Source organism: Gambusia affinis, linkage group LG22, assembly GCF_019740435.1.
Source record: "Gambusia affinis linkage group LG22, SWU_Gaff_1.0, whole genome shotgun sequence".
Taxonomy (NCBI): Eukaryota; Metazoa; Chordata; class Actinopteri; order Cyprinodontiformes; family Poeciliidae; genus Gambusia; species Gambusia affinis.
The window spans coordinates 13244396-13262491 of NC_057889.1; the positions used below are offsets into that span (position 1 = coordinate 13244396).

General features: G+C 38.8%; 1 protein-coding gene across 4 annotated transcripts in view; it reads left to right on the forward strand.

Annotated features, from left to right (window-relative positions):
• Positions 1-223: 223 nt before the first annotated feature.
• Positions 224-18096, forward strand: part of LOC122824959 (estrogen-related receptor gamma-like) — a 39199-nt gene continuing 21326 nt past the window's right edge. The window contains exon 1 of one of the 4 annotated variants that reach the window (XM_044105929.1): positions 224-445. Coding sequence is in view for 3 of the 4 variants with exons in the window: in XM_044105926.1 (XP_043961861.1) it covers positions 9455-9510 (56 nt within the window). In the remaining variant the exon portion in view is untranslated. Of the gene's footprint in view, positions 446-9162; positions 9511-18096 lie in introns of those variants that run through there. The other 3 variants (XM_044105926.1, XM_044105927.1, XM_044105928.1) reach the window with 3 other exon arrangements.

The window sequence follows — 18096 nt, forward strand, 5'->3', positions numbered from 1 at the left end:
CTCACATCTTTAGCAGGGCTGCAACAGTAAACCCTCCTCTGACTGCATCCAGAGAGAAGCAGGAGCACCGTGTGTCCTCTGCCTGTCGGTCCACCCCGCATTTAAAGGGGGGAGCATTCAGCTGGGTCCTCCCTCCTTCCCTCCCTCCCTTAGACACACTTTCTGTCTGACACGCTCACTCAGGACTCCCCTGTGAGCGAACCGGGACAGGTGAACTCAGCACTGGATCTGAGCGAGATGCTGAGAGGATGGAAAGAGGGAGGGGGGAAATCTGTGTGTGTGTGTGTGTGTGTGTGTGTTTATGAATTTGTGTGCACGCTGCTGCATCGCTGAGCTACAGAGACCGGAGGCGAGGAGAGCTGGAGTGTTTGTCCTTGAGACCGACTGACTGCAGCTGGAAAGCAGAGCCACTGAACAGCCGACCAGCCAGTGGATGAAACTGACAGTAAGTACCGAGCAGAAGCTGTGAGATGAGCAAACCAGAAAGAGCAGATGTGGGTTTTATTTCAGTTGCAGCTAATATACTGATGTCTTTTTTTTTTCTTCTTCTTTTTGCTCTTGTCTGCTTAGAAACAGTCCGGTGTTTGTCTTTGAGCGGTTTGTGTGCGTGTGTTTTGTGGGTAAATATCTACTTTGAACCCTGGTGAACTCTGCCTTTTTATCCCATCCACACTTAATTTAAAACCTTCATATGTGACTTTGTGAGCACTTCAGCAAAATTGTTCAGCTGCTAAATGCATCTGCAGCAGCATTTGTCCAAGTGTGCTGTATCTAAAAAACAAAAAAACAAAAAAAAAACCTCACCAAATATTACTGTCCAGAACATTTTTTCTTCCTCGTCTGTTTCTTTTGATAGATTGATTGTTATGCATGTGTAATCGGAAGGCAATATGTGTAATTTTGCAAATGATTAACTTTTGATTGGTGTGCCTTTGGTGTGGCTGGGAATTAGTAGGCCATCCTGGACAGGCTAACTGGGTGAGAGGATGACCAGAAGGTGGTGGTCCCTGAAAAAGCACTATGAAGAGGGAACAGAAGGAAGAGCCAGGGCGAAAAACTGAAACATCCTAGTGGCACACCATAAAGAACCTAATCAATCTAATGACATGAGACAGAGAAGGAGGGATAGAAAAGAATCATGGATAGGACAAATAGATTTAAAGGAACAAGGGTAAAATAAATAAATTTATTTTGGTTATTTATTGAAAATAATACATTAATTTACATTGAAAGTGATTTATTTTAAGTGTTTATTGTTTTTTTATTTTAATGAAAAGAGTACTACTTGAGGCTAATAAAAAAATTACAAAAAATAGGTTTGATGAAAAAATAGCAATAGTACATAAAAGGACAGTATTTTTTCATAGCATAGTGCCTTTATTGTCATTTTGTTTGCTGGAAAACCATGGGAAAAACTGCCAACTTGAGAGTTGGAAAAGTTTAGAGTGATGTAAGATAAACATATTAGTGGAAGGTTTAGTGGAAGGAAAAAGTAAAGTTTACAAAAAGGATGCACAAGCAACAGGGATAGGTAACTGCAGTCTGGGATTGATAGGATTGTGAAGAAATGCTTTTTAAAGAGTTTGGGGAGTACACATAATAAAACAATGTCATTATGGGCCCTCTTTTCCCTTTGGGCTTTTAACTGGGGAAAAGAGCCAAAGCGCTGGACTGTTGTTCAGTAGCCCAAATACAAAAAAAGTAATAACTGAGGAATTGGTAGATATCTGTTGAGTGTAGGGAAACTTCTCTGTTTGTTTGTTGAGAAGAGAGAGCAGATAAAAAGAAACAGGAGAGCAGATGTAGGAGGACTTTCAAAACTAATGAAACTTTAAATGTTAATAGCAGCGAAGAAGAAGCAGCTTCTTTTTCAGAGGTTTTGGTTCAAATATAGCTAATTCTGTCTTTTCAGAATTGGAAGGCAGAAGGTTTAGATTCATCTGAGTTTCTGGGTCTTTGAGACGTGCCTGTGATTTAACTGATGGGGCTCATCAGACACTTTGTGTCACTCTGTGAGCTTCACTTTTTTCAACTGATTTGTAGAAATGAATTTACTTTCCAGTGATAATCTAATCTTTGTAGAGATGCAGCTTTTACTACCTTTTCTGGAGCGGGACAATATCCGGCAAAAGATGAGCAGTGGAGCTGCTGACAGTCATCAAAAAGGTGGGCAGATGGAAAGGAAGCCGGGGGCTGGATTCATAGAAGTTGCCTTATTTTCCTCTGTCTCTGTGTGTTTTCTGTTGACTTGTTCAGCCATGACATGCTGACTCTGAGCCAGAGGGCTAAATTTGCCACCTGTGGAGATAAAAGTGATATGATGAGTTCGGGTGCGCGTACATTGTCTCTGTGCGAGTGTGGGTATGTGAAAGTGTCTGGAAGAGCTCCTGACATCAGCATTAAACATGTGTGGTGCTGACTCCCAGGATTCTGTGTGTGTGCTGGACCCGCAGTGGTGGCTCCTTACCTGGGACGAGTCTGGGAACCAGGTGCAGGAGTGAAAAAGCAGCTCTGATAAGTAAGCAAGAAGCTGACACACTGGCATTATCCTCTTGTTGTAGTGAAAATCAATTGATAGTACTTATAGGTTGTATTTTTTAAATTAGCTACTTCTTTGTAGTCATACTTTGCCTACACCAAATCCAGAAGAAACACACAGACTTAGTAGCAGAAAGCCTGACAGAGACACTTTCTTGCTCGACAAGGAGACGTGTCGAGCAAGCCTCTTTAGTTTGGAGGCTAATGCCAAAGTGTTTGGTGGAGCCGGACTTGCAGGGCGACTGTCCTCTATTTAGCTCTATACAGTTTCCTTTACCCAGCCGGAATCTACTTATAGACTGTTTTCAGTACAGGGAAATTACTGATTTTAAATTCTTTTGATACCTCATTAATTCTCTTTCCAAACTCATAAGAACTTACAGTCTTCATTCTTAAGACTTCAGACATTTCCTACAATCTCAGTGGGGTGCTTAATTGAACTTTAAAAATTAGGAGTCCCAAGATTTATAGTGGGTGAGCCTCCTTCTGACTTCTGAGTAACAATGTTCTAATCTGTTGTGTTATTTTATCTACTGGGGGTAAAGCAGGTATTTAAGGGTGGAAATGTAGTTTTAAGAAATGCTATGCGTGCCATATGTTTTAATATTTGCATACAAAATCTTTGTGGTTATAATAATTACGACAAACCCCTAATGCATCATTTATGGCACACAAAGCTTTGAGAAAACAAGGTAATATTTCTATTTTTGAAATTATTTTGTAAAAAGCAACAATTTTAGAAAACATAGTTGTCTTTGAAAAAATTCTAATATTTATTAGCTGAAGAGAAGTGAATAATTTGCAGACTCAAATCGGTTTTAGACCAGGCTTCACTGAGAAGTTGACGGTCCTGTTGGCAATGAAATATGAGTCTGGAACTGTTCCTTTCGCTTCCACCATATGAAGAAAAGGGGCAGAACAAGATGACCAACACATGACCATTTAATCCAATTCTGCTTGTTGAGAATATGAAGGGTATTTGCTGCCGTAATCCATATTATGTTGTTAGGAGAAGCTTGGTTACATAGACTAATCACCCAGAGGGCCTCCAGACGGGCAACTGCCAGAGGCAATATATCCGGATCGCACGACAGAGCTGAGGGTTAAACTCTCAGCTCTGATGAATCATCATCATTTGTGATCAAGCTGCACTTACTTTGTCCCTTTAATAGAAAGAATTTCTCCTCTAGGGGGCAATCCAGTCAAGTTATTACAGAACGAGCCTGAAGCTGAATAAGGATTCATCAGTGTGCTTCCTGGTCTCAGATAGTCATTAAATGAGCTTAAATTTCTCCACATGAAATCCAGCTTGCCTGAAAGCCTTCCTGTGCGTATAAGGTTTCCTGCATTTCCTTTGCAGTGTGACTGTATGATGCACAGAGAAGTGAAAACCATTTGAGGACCATTGACCCACCGTGGAGAAGCAGCAGCAAGTCCCAGCAGATCTGAGGGACATTTCAGTGGTTTTTCTTTAGGCTCCTCTCAGAGGGTTTCTAGGGTTTCTGCCGTGGATGTATGTGTGAGCGAGGGAGATCTAGATCCCTATGCTGTGTGCCTCAGATCAATGTGAAACCAATCTCGGCCCGAGTGCTCATCTGTCGGCCGGTTTGTGGATCATTTCCCCCCAATCCATCTATTTAGAGCCACCAAATAGAACACCGTATAGATTCGAGATATTGTTTATTCTCATGACCTGTTTGTTTATTTTTTTTTTCCTGACTCCCAGGCACCTCAGGGCCTCTCCTAACTCAAATACTTTAAAAAAACTTTTATAAAGCCTTATTTTTATTCACTGGCCTTTAAACCTGTTTAAACTGATGTCTTGACAGCTCACTTTTCTGAAATGTTCTTCATGAACATATTTACTTCAGCTTATTTTTACTTTTTGTTTCTCTGTACACTTCCAGGAAATATTCGAAATCGTTTGTGGGGCAGTGGAACAGTGGTGTTCAATAGTATTTTCCACCATCCTAGTAATTGATAGATGGCTAAGAGTCCGACATAAACTAACCAAATTACGCTCTTTAGTTTGGAGGCTAATGCCAAAGTGTTTGGTGGAGCCGGACTTGCAGGGCGACTGTCCGGTTTGGGAAGCAAATGCGACAGCTGTCCCCGGAGGATGAGAATCAGTGGCTGTGAGTGTAGGGATTGAGGAAAAAGGGTGAAAACACACCCAGATACATGCTCACACGCATACACGCAAACCCACACACGCACACACACACGCACACACACACATTTCTCTTTTTTCTGCAGATGGCAATGCATGCATCTGGTATATGGGGTCAATAGCTGGCAGCTGGGTGCCCTGTTACAGACAGCTTCCCTCCGGAGCTGGAATTGAGCTTCTGTCTTCAGCTCAGCCTCGGTGTAAAAACATTGTTGATGTCTAGCAGCAGCCATCCTTGTTGACTTCCATTCATTGCATTTAGAGTATGTCAGTGCTGGGTTTTTTTGGGGAGGGGTGGGAGTTTTGCTTTGCTTCATGTCATTCGTCCCCTGTGATTTATTCTGCTTCTTTTCTCTTTTTCGCCTGGTTTAGGTTGCTATTTCCTCAATAGTATGTTTATAGCTACTAGTTAGACTTTTCACTGACAGATTCATTATTGATCTACAGAGCAACATGTAATTGTTACAAATCATTAATTGTGACAGAATCGACCCTTTCCTAAACAAGCTTCCACATCCACATGTATCTGGTAACACCAAATGTAGCATCCATTTATATTTTACTTATTTTTGTTATTCTTGTAATCAAATTCCTTCTTTGTTTGTATGTGTCCCATGTGGCCGCAGCAAAGCATTTGAGCTAATGAAAGAGCTTTGTGAAAGAGGATCAGAGCAGACTAGAATGTCCAAACTTCATTAAATCTGGACATTGACTTTGAGGGACCATTTGAATCCACTCTTTGCAAAAAGCATACAGTTTGATTAATACACTGTGTTCTTATCAAGTTTCCTGGAGAACCACTGCATCGCTGCTACTTTCTCTTGAAATGATTCCCAGGTAGACAGACTTGTCATGATTCCTCTCCTACCAGTTAACCCAGCAACCAATCAGATCAGAGATATAAATAGGCTTCGTATTATTCTAACAAAAAAAACCGTCCTTATTACTCTATGTGTTTGCTTCTGTTTCATCTTCTGCATCGGTGTCCAACACAACTAAGCGGGGGTCACTGGAATCAGACTCTAAATCAAAACATGCATAGTGGAACCCCTTGCAAATATTTAACTTGTATTTATATCACATTGCTTGCGTGCAAAAAAACCCAGTTATTTTGTATTATGAATTTATAAAAATGTCAATGGAGAAATAAAAGCCTAGTCGGATGAGTTTTTTCTCTTACATGACCTAGTTCAGGCTGATGGCTAGTATCCCCTGCTGTTATATGTGAAACTCAATTATTTTGTCGAAACAAGGAAATCAGAAGTTGGTAATATCATATAATTAATCTGTTGCAAGTTCGGTCGGTGAGTTTATTTCCTCTGCATAACTGTGTGGAAATAAACAGCACCTGACTGTCGATGGCAAGAGCCTCTGAGAAGATCAGAGCCGCTTCATTTTAATGTCAGCATTAAAATTTCAAAAATGGTTTACAGAAGAGGATTTCTCTGGAGATAATTTTTATGTGATGCAATTACTGTAGTAGATTTTATCATCATTCTCTAATCATGTCAGTCTTGTAGTTTATGGCTCCAATAAAAAAATAAAAGAAATGCTTACTGTGAAATGCTCCTCTCTTTTGTTTTCCATGCCTTTGTGTTTGGGCATGTATGATTCTTTATGATTTTTATGATTCCTTGATCATTTTCCGATTGGGTCACGTTAAAACCACAAATCTCTGTGTATCTTATGTGATGGACCAACACAAAGCAGTTCATAACTGTAAATGGGAAGGAAAATAATTTTATTTTCTTAGTTGGCTTACTTTCAAGGCTTTAAAAAATTTCTAGTTCCATCTAATCCCTTCAAAGCTGGTACACACACACCATTATGGCCGTATCTGCAGCAAAAACTGGTCATAGAAACTATATAACTGCTCTTTGTTGGTATGTCAAATAAAATCCTAACAAAATATACAGAATGTTCCAGTTGCATTGTGAAATAATATACAAAATACGACAAAAGAACTTTGTGGGAACGCTTTTGTAATGAACTACATTCATACTTGATTCCCAGTACGTATATGCATGTAGCTGTTATGACTTTTTTGGTTGGTTGATGTTGTTGTTTCCTGAGGTGCATAATGAGATAAAGTTCACTGCACGCACTCTGAGGTCCGGCCTTCAACTCAGCAAAAGATTAGCACAGGTCATTTCAGCCCTGTGAAGTAAGATCAGAAAACACAGCATCATGTTGGTCAGTAAAGAAAAGAGACTGGCTGATATTAGCAGGAAAAGCACTCTGCTGCTCACAACTGTGACTGAAAGTTTGCAAAATTCTAGAAAATTCTGCAGAAATGCATCCAAAATGATTAAATGACTTAGATGTTTACATAAATTCTCAGAAATAAATTTATAGAAATAGGTTAATGTTTATAAAACAAAATTGAGACATATTCATTGAGCAAATTAAATAGAAATCCTTCGTTATTCTCCTAAATAGACAAGCTTCAACAAATGAATACATGTGTCATGCTGCTTCATAAAGTCTAAAAGTAGAGAGTTGGGACTTTGGTCTAAGTGCATAGGATATATTTGACTGTATATTAGCAATGATTGTTGCATTTAATTGATGGAAAACTTCTGTTTTTTTACACTCAAGACACAAAGTTTAAAGGTCCATTCTTCATTCAAAAGAATTGAACAAAACAAAGCAGCTCATCTCAGATTTCCTGACATCTCGGTCAGGGTGGTGTGGGTTACTAGCTCAAAATTCATCAGAGATAATATTTGGACACACTGAGATTTATTCTACTGAAAATATAAGTGAAATGTATTCTGTAACTCATTCTTACACTGAATTAATTTTAACTGATACACAAGATTTTTCCTGATCAAAAATAGCTGAATTAATATCCCATTCTACTCGTATCCAGATGCCGAAGTCAATGTTTCAGCCTTGAATGTTTATTCAAAAGAAAGTGGAACAAATCTGGATTTTAAAATTAATTTTAATGTTTGGTTGCAAGTTTTTGCTTAGCGTGTCTCCGTAAATAAACACTTTTCTGTGAATGGACTGGAATGCTACAGTAAACAGCGATAGCCTTAATATCTTTTTTTTCTGGTGATGCCATCTTATTTTACAATTTCTTATTGTGAGTAGCGCTGTAAAAATGCTGCATTATGTTGCACCTGCTGACCTGGACTCTGCCGACTCTCTGCCTCCCATTTTGTTTGCACGTGTGCTTTGTGAGTGAAAGGAAAAAGGCATCATGTTAGGCACTGAGCCATAGCTGATTATCTCAGATAACAGCAGCGGGTAAGTCAGTTTAGGCTTAAGTAGAATTTACGTTAATGTGGTTTGGAATGTGGATGTCCATATGTTTGTTTATGTGCTGTTACTGTGGATAGCGGCTAACTTTGCTCAATATACATATTAATTGTACTCAGATGATAATAACACATATTTCAGCACTTTCTTTCAATTGTATTAATGCATGCATCTCAAAATAATTGTATTCTTTTCCATGTGTGAATTAATGAAGAAATAAGTAAAACAGCTTTAAAGAAATAAATTTATGTAGTGACTATGAGATTTATCCACACCATAATGGTCATAGAAGACTGACATTTGAGCTTCAGCTCAAATGTCAGTTCATCAGATTAAAATTAAGTTAAATTCAGAAACACTTAATTAATCTAAAAAGGCCAATTGCATACCTGTATATTATGTGACTCATAAGTCATAACATATAGGTCTCTCCAAAGAGTTGATATAGGTGCAGGGGCACATTCAAACTACCATCAAAACTCAGGGTTGCTTGGCAGTCTCTGATTTTCCCAGTCTGAATCCCAACTTCAGGGGTAATTATTGTAGTTTTTCTGCCTGGGAATTCTGAAAGTCTAACTTTGGAGGACAAAAAGAATACAGCGAAATACGTCTTGGTGCAGATTCCACACCTACCCAGGATCATATTGTAAGCACTTTACCGCCATCTAGTGGTCAATTGTGCTTACTTATGCCAAACTTTACCGTAATCGACTTGCTAAATACCTAGGTGTATGCCTTTTGTATGTGCTGTATTTAAATCAGAATTTTGTTATTTAATTTAAAATTTCTCTGAGAGCAGACACACAAATAATTCATCTTCTAAGGTAAAAAGTGGCTAAGCAAACTTCTATAAAGTGGCACAATATGACTGGGAAGTACATAATACTGCCCTCTTAAAACATATCATTGATAAACTGTGAAAAATCAGTTGTGAATTGTGTGTGTAAATATTTTTAGCTTTGCAATTGATGGAAAATCTTCTAATTAAAGCAAATTAGAGAACTGGATTTATTTGTGTGCCTGATAAGTTGTAATCTACGATCCCACGCTGACAGCTTAAACCTGTTAAATAGGTACAGCAAGTCACTCACATCCACCTGCCTAAGTGGCTATGAGCGCAGCTGATTGGCTTAGAGGGCAGCCAATCAGCTTGCGCGATGGAGTGGCCGCTTTGGTCACAGGCAGCTCGCAGATTTCAGTCACGACTGTCCGTCCAGACTACAAAGGCGGCGGGGAGCAGCTTTAGTGAGAAGTGAGAGTGACAGGAAGACAGGCGGACCATGAGCGGAGCTGAGAGGGAGACTCGGCAGAGGAGAGGGCAGTAGATGGAGACAGAAAGTTCCCAAGCAGTAAAACTGTAATTTACAAACAGTTGAAGGGCAGGTGTAACTTAGGCTGTGAAAGGTGCTAATACAGAGAGAAAGAAAACAAAGCATTTGTAATTTATTATTTTATTCGGGGTATGGTAGCAGAGCGCACATGGATTTAGTCGACCTGTACCTCCCTGAGTGTTTCAACTACCACTCTGACACAGAGTAAGTACATTTTCATTATAATGTTATCCCATTGAGCTTTAAAGTCTCGGGTTGGAGCTGAAAAGCTTGAATAGGTCAAGTGTATATTAATATATTTTAATTAATTTAAAAATATTTATCTTTTTTTAAAAGTTACCTGTTTATCAGGTGACGTATAGCTCTGGTATGGGGTGATTTAATTCATGATAGGCTACATCTCTGACAATCACTTTTGTAGTGATTAAGAGTATTTGCGCTAAATACAGTTACTCAAATTTTAGCCACCGTAATCATATTTAACTTTTTCACACTTGCTTAATTTTGTTAGCTATGAAGTAATATTTCTTAATTAGAAAGTATCTTTAAAATGGCCTGTAGTTAACTAAACATGCACTTCCAAAAATATATTTGGAATGGCACATGACATTTTCTAGTCTGAATATTGCTCTAATAGATATGAATACAATTATTTGCTATCCATGACCCTTAGTATGGAATATGCATCAACAGGTATTACTCGGATGAAAACTCTGCCTTGTCTGCAGATGGACCAAGATATAGACAAACAAAAAATTGTGCAGGGTGCCCACACTAGCAGGTGTAGCTCAAGAATGGCAGAATAGTCACTTAAAGTCAACTTTACAAATGTAGGAGTAATAAATTTGCATCAATTATACAAAGAGCACACTTTTGATAGTACTAGAAATACATCAATTAAATTGCAAAAGATTGACGTTGGTCAATTTCCTCTTGATTGGCTCTGATCACTTTGCTACACTTTCTTGAGCTTAGCAACAATCTGATAAAATTGCATGTCTTCTACTAAAGACATGATAATGATTGGAAAGTGTCCAGAGCCAGACCAAGGCATGTGCAAACTAAGCAGCTGCCCAGCTGTCCACCCCAGCAGAAATACAATTGTCACCAAAGAGAAGTTTACAAATGTAGGAGTAACAGGAAATGTGCAACGCTGTTGATAATAGAGATTCAACAAACACCCAGAGACCGAGGTTCTGTCAGTTTTCCCTAATCAGCTTCAATCAGTCTCAATGAGTAAATGGTGATAATCTTGTAATAGATTAATTTCATTTGAAATTCAAAGCTACTTCCTCTGACAAAGCACCTGCCTTTTATTTTGTCTGTTATGTGTCAAAATCCTTATGTTAAAAAACAATCAGTCAAAATCAGAATCCATGCATTCGTCCATTAACTACCGCTTATCCAAAGTCACATAAACCAAACCAAGTAAACCAAAGATACAGTTTTAGTTGGATGTGGTCATTCTCTGCTTAGGCAGTGTTTTCTGAACTCTAAATGACAAAACGAGGTGATACACTTTTTTGTACATTTTATTTTTACCAACTATAAACCATAATATTCATTAAAGAGACACATAAGGCATGTGAGATTATTGTAAAGGGACAATGAGTTGGGCTGGCATGAGATAAACATTTGAAAGGTCTCCTAATCAGATTCAGATTTGAGCCTCATACAACCTGATTTTCTATTTGGTGTATAAAATGTTATTTTAAAAAACAGTGTTTAAGCTAATCAACTACATATAAAAGCTCTAATAAGCTTAGGGAAGTTATACAAATAGCAGCACAAGAATATTTCCTTAATTTTTTGTACAGTTTTCTGTAATTTAAAGAAAGATTTTCTCATTTTAGCGTCTCTCACAATGTTACTGCCACTATCCTTAGCATTTCGGTCACTAAAATCTGTATCAATGTGAATGAAATGGAAACTGCCAAAATACATATTATATTGACACTTGAAATGTAAAAGCGTTTGTGATTACAAACACTTGCATTTCAATTGAGATTTCATGCCTTATGCAGCTTAAGCTGAATTTTATTGACGATTGCTTGTGAGATATAATCACCTCAATGTTTGTGTTCAATCCAGTTTTTTTTTTCCAGCAGAATATTTTACCACAAAAATGGAGTTTGGAAAAAGGTATTCAAAGCAGCTGTTAAATTACTCACTACAGAATTGCTTTCTGATTGTCCATATTTTCTGTAATCATTTAAAAAGAAGAGCAAGGAAAAAAGAAAAAGCCAAATCTATTATCATCACTGTTCGGCTTTTATCAGTTGTGGCATAATCGCTCAGCAGATTTCAGCAGCGAGCGTTTCACGATTGAAATTAACCTTCCGCCGGCAGCGGAGAAGAAAAGACAATTAGAAGACAGATAGAGGGAGACGGGAAGACATGTGGACGCACAGGTTGTCTGATTGCATGTGACACAAGCAATCAGATAAAGGAACCAGAAGGAGGGCAATGACAGCTGCAGATCACCCCCCCCCCTCCTCCTGTGTCCATCTCTCTCCAGAACCCGCGGGTCTGAGGATCCAGCCTCAAGTGCTTCATCTCGTGGATTCATCCAAAGCCTGTGTAAGGCTCTTAGTTGGCTGAGGGTGTCACTGATCCCTGCTCATCTCTCGATCATTAGTAGAAAAAAAAAAGCACTACTGAGACCCCGGTGACCTAAATCACCTCTCTGCGGCCGTGTAAGATTGAGTTGTACGGATAGGCGACACGCCCCAGGATGCAGCTGGATTTGGCTTTTTTAAAATTTCTTGCTTTTGGCAATCTTCTCTTAATTTAACTCTTCTTTTATCCCTTTCTTCCCTCCAACTCCTTTTTTCTTCTGCAATGGGCCATTGTCTGTATTATGGCTCTGCTTATTAGCCAGAAAGTGTTGCCCTCTCTTTTTTTTCTCAACTCCCCCATCCCTCCCAGGTTAATGAGCCACAGGACTCTCGCTCTCTTTCTGTCCAGCTTTTTCCCACTCCCTCTTCCTGCCTGCATCTCTTTTCATTTCACGCTGCATTTTATCCTTTGTTCCCAAGGTGCAGTTAGTGTTGTTTTAGATCCTTGGCCACAAAAGAGATAACTCAGAATGGCCATTGAGACGCACACCGATTTATTTGGTTTGAACTGGGCCGTTGAAGCTGCAATGTTGATGTGTTATGTGGAGTTGTAAATGAGTAATTTATCCAAATGATCAAGCATTTCATTATGAAAGCAAAGCATTGACTCAAAGCACTGGGATGCATTCCAACAAGAGAGCTAAAAGTATGCATCTGTCAGGCTTTGCAAAGCAGCGTGAACACCTATGATGGACAGATGACAACAGATTCCTCGTCTCTGTGCTGTTTTTATGGTCTTTAAATGAGATTGGAAATGGCAAGGGAGGATTGATGGAGCAAATGGGATGAGAGTCTTGTAACTGGGAGTCTGGGCACAAGTTACCAAGGCACAGTTTGGAGAGCAGTTGATCAAACCTTCCCAATAAAAAATATCTCTTACCTCGCTGGTTGTCCAAGTTAAATTAATGAACCCCACCTACTCAGTTGTACTAGAAAAAGGTAAATGACAATAAAGTAGTGAAATGTATCACATTTTGTTCGCCTCAACTACTTATGTTTAGTTCAAAGCAGGTACATTTTTTCTATGTGAGCATAAAACACAGTTAGTCCCAGTTTCACAGATAGTGGGATGTCTGTTAAGCAGCTGACTACAGTGTGGCTGTTTCAGTAGATAGCCTGACTAATCAACCAGCTTTCTGAGCTCAGCACAGTGGACCTCTAATACTCAAACTATTCAGAAATTTAGGTGATGTCTATTCTATGTTTACACTCTGCAGATCAAAATATCAATAGACAAACATTAGAGATTTAAATTATTTTAACTGTCGTGTCATTTTTGTGCACATGCTGCAAAAATGTAGCCTTTTTATCCTACTGTGAGCATTTATGTGTCATAATTAGTACACAAACATATCTGACATATTCAGAAAAGGTCAGCTTCTTGGCTACTGGGAGTTTTTGAAATATTCAATCTTTGTTAAATAGTTACAGTGATTCCTCTTCTGTGGTTGTTCAGTTTTCCTCTAAATATTTTCTTGTTAATTGTTTTATCTTAAGCAGGTGTGTTTTTTATCGTGCACCTTTGCGCTTGCTTTTGTGGCTCCATAGAGGGGTCAGTAGCGCGTGGCCATGGTTTGCTCAGTGGGTGGTTTAAAACAGCCAGCCTTTTTGCCTACCAAATAGCTTATGATGGGAAGACTCATTTACATGGCAGGAAACAGATCAACTTGGCCATGCACCTCGCCATGCAGAGAGCGGAGGCTGAGAAGTGTACGTATTGTGTGTTTATGCGAGACAAAAGCGAACGCGCAGTCTCTTTTTAGAGGTGGCCTGGCGACAAACAGTTGCGTGCAAGTATGTGTCGGGGTGTTTATGAAGACATATGTGTGCACAGGGGCTGCAACGTGTGAAGCGATTGCAGGAATCTTCATGTGAAAAGAAGAGGGGAGACGGGCTAAGCTCCTTATTTTTACAGCCAGGCACAAAGGTCTGATGCCACCATCGGAGTATGTGTGTGTTTTCAGGATGTGTGAGAGCAGGATGCATGCCTGCAGGCCCACTGTACACGTCAGCTGGTTTCCTCCTCAGCTTGGTGACAGAGAGTCTGCTGTGGTCACTTCTTTACTTATTAATAGGTTCGTGACACATGATGTAACATGCAGGTAATCTCTTACTATTTAGATATTACGGTAGAAGTAATGGCAATTGTATTATCTGTGTGCGCTATTTCTTTATTGTTCAGAAATTTAAAGAGCAAATTCTCTTTCTGGAAGCTCTTATAAAGCTTTTTATTTAAATTATTTTCTTTGGCTTGGAGTCCTTCAAACACGAATGAAATACTAGAAGAATAATTAGTATATGGGAGTGTTTAATATCCTGCATTACAATAAAAGTTGTTAAAAAAATCAAATAGAGACCCCACAAACCTTCATTGATAACTTTTTGAATGTATTTTTACAAAAAGTAGATAAAGGAATATGGGACATGACTCTGTGTACAAAGCCACCTCATATCATTGACTTTGCTGTCATTATGTAATTTTTCTAGCTAATTTATTGGCATGATTAGCTTGTCAAAAGACCCATTCAACCCTAAACTTTAACTTACTCTCCGCTGTCTCAGGGTGTTGCTTCAATATTTCCACATAATGTCCTCTCTTTGTGATCTTTTGTAAAGTACACCAGTTCCTCCAGCATCAAAACGCTCCCACAACATGATGCTGCCAGTCTCTTATATCACAGTAGCTGTGGTACTCTTGGGCTTGCAAACTTACCCTGTTTTATTTCAAATATGCTACTTGGCCTTGTGGCCAAACACTTTAATGAACACAAGCTATTTCTCAAAAAGCTAAGGTTGTTGTCAAATCGAATGAAAGTATCTGTTTACCAAAACAGAAGTAGAGCAAAAAGCATGCTGTCTAAATGGATTTTTAAACAAAAAAAGGTAGGACATTTTGTTTTTTATAAATGAACACCAAAACAGTCCCAGATTTCTCAGGATTTGACCTCCTTCAAATCCTGAAGGAGGTCAAATCAATCAGTCTAGATCAGGGGTTTTCAAAGTATGAAAGGGTGAGCCCCCCTCCAAGGAGCCCAATGCCTGTTGCGCCCGCGGAGGGGGGGTGGAGTTGTAAAAACTCCGCCTTCAGCCCCCGCTCTGGCCAAAACCAGTGATGGCATAGTTACTTTGAAAAAGTAACTTTAATCGGACTACTGATTACTCCTTGAAAAAGTAACTTAGTTATATTACTGACTACTTGACTTGGAAAGTAACTAAGTTACACTAAAAGTAACTTTTTAGTTACTTTCAGCAGCTGCTAACAACAACGCTCTGCCTCCTGTGAAAATCACATTGATCTTTGCCAAAACTTAATTGTAAGTTATTTTATAATGGTAACATCAACAATGTGTCTCCACTGATAAGGCTGAACTGAAGAGGAGATTGTACACAAAATAAAAAACACGAGTAATTTGTGTGGTCCACTGTTGTCTGGAAAACTCAAAGAAGGATTTTAAAGCCCCCCTCCCCCCAGCCTCCAGATTCTGCGTTACGCCCCTGAGTTTGATGTCGCAGCGCACAGAGCTCCTCCTGCAGCTCCACAGCTCAGATGGCTGCGACACTTACCGTAATATTAATAATTATAACGGTGCTAACTTGCCATTATAACTATTGCCAACTACGGACACGTTTATTCGTGGCTGTTTTCACGTTTATTGCGCTGTTCATATTAGTCTCGATGTTTGCAGTTTTCTGGAGCGCAACGCGAAGCTCAACGTCTTTCAGAGGTAATAAATTAACTTGACATTAACAAAGACACAGCGGGACGGATCATCCGGGAAATGATGAACAGGGAGAGACTGACTAAAACTAGCTTAATGACGGACAAATTCTGGGATTTATTGAGTCTCTGCTTATTTCCAAGCCCAAATGAGCAACTTCACGTTCAAAAACGAGCCCAAAAAGGCGCAACCCGCCGCTCATTAAACTTGCAAGCGACTTTTAAAAGATGAAGCCCAAAGCCGCTTATAATAATCGGACTTGACAGAAACTGAAAATAGTTCAGTTTTCCACCAACAAAATGCGCATCTCCCTCCATTGTTTACATTTCTGTTGCATAGAGACGTCGGTCACTCGACAAGACGAGTAGAGGAAATACGATTAAATAACAAAAGAAGATAGTAACACAGTAACACAAAAATTATTTTGATAAGTAACTGTAGTCTGACTACTGGATTTGAAATAGCAACGCGTTAGATTACTGGTTACTGAAGAAAGTGGTCCGACGTCAGTAACGTCACTGACATCACTGGCCAAAACATCCTCTAAGGGGGGAAACATTTCCACTGATCCCCACTCCACACGCGCACCCCACAGTACCAACTTTCTCCTAAATCCACAGAGTTGATCGTGCGTAAAAGACGTTTCTCTCACATCAGTAGACAGCAAGCAGATAGCTTTTCCGGTTTACTTTTTCCCTCGCACCGCGCCTCCCCTAAAGTGCTCTGGCGCCCCCCAGGGGAGGCGCGCCTCACACTTTGAAAACCGCCGGTCTAGATAGATAGATAGATAGATAGATAGATAGATAGATAGATAGATAGATAGATAGATAGATAGATAGATAGATAGATAGATAGATAGATAGATAGATAGATAGATAGATAGATAGATAGATAGATAGATAGATAGATAGATAGATAGATAGATAGATAGATAGATAGATAAGATAGATAGATAGATAGATAGATAGATAGATAGATAGATAGATAGATAGATAGATAGATAGATAGATAGATAGATAGATAGATAGATGGATGGATAGATAGATAGATGGATAGATAGATAGATGGATGGATGGATGGATGGATGTATAGGTAAACAGATGGATGGATGGATAGATGGATGGATAGGATGGATGGATGGATAGATGGATGGATGGATTGATGGATGGATGGATGGATGGATGGATGGATGGATGGATGGATGGATGGATAGATGGATGGATGGATGGATGGGTGGGTGGGTGGTGGGTGGGTGGGTTGGGTGGTTGGGTTGGGTGGGTGGGGTGGGTGGATGGATGGATGGATGGATGGATGGATGGATGGATGGATGGATGGATGGATGGATGGATGGATAGATAGATAGATAGATAGATAGATAGATAGATAGATAGATAGATAGATAGATAGATAGATAGATAGATAGATAGATAGATAGATAGATAGATAGATAGATAGATAGATAGATAGAAAAAACCCCAATATTTTTCATAGACTATTTTATTTTTTAACATTCTACTGCATTTCCTACTACAATGACAATTACAACAAGCCCCTTAATTTGTTTCGGTTATGATGTGTTTGACAGGTAAAGTGTCACTTAGACAACAAGAACAAGTGTTTCATAACACAAATATTAAAACAAAACAAAAATAAACAAACAAACAAAAAAATCAGTGGCAGGAAACAGAGTAGATTATCCCTGGCTTTTCTATTTCCCTGAGTTTGCTTAAGTAATCACCTCCTTTAAAAATAAAGTAGTGTAATGCACTGCGGCTTTGCATATGTGGTCGATCCCAAACGGCTGGTTCAGACAACACAGGGAAGGGTGGTTTGATAGACCAATGAAAGGATGTGCAAACTTAACTAAGTGCCTTAAGCAGTTAAAGCACTTAGGGTTGTTGACATAAAGAAGAAAAACCTCAGAAAAGACTCTCTTGGGAGGCATCGTAATTCAGAGCTAAATTCATTTGTATGCGAATACTATCTATCTATCTATCTATCTATCTATCTATCTATCTATCTATCTATCTATCTATCTATCTATCTATCTATCTATCTATCTATCTATCTATCTATCTATCTATCTATCTATCTATCTATCTATCTATCTATCTATCTATCTATCTATCTATCTATCTATCTATCTATCTATCTATCTATCTATCTATCTATCTATCTATCTATCTATCTATCTATCTATCTATCTATCTATCTATCTATCTATCTATCTATCTATCTATCTATCTATCTATCTATCTATCTATCTATCTATCTATCTATCTATCTATCTATCTATCTATCTATCTTTTAAATAAAGACTTAAACATCTAAGTCTTATTAATTAAGTTATGCAATATATTTCTGTTAATTGTTGAACTAACGAGGTAAAAACAAATTATGTAACCTTTTAATTTATTGAATGAGTCTGTACATGTATGTGCATAAGTCTGAGC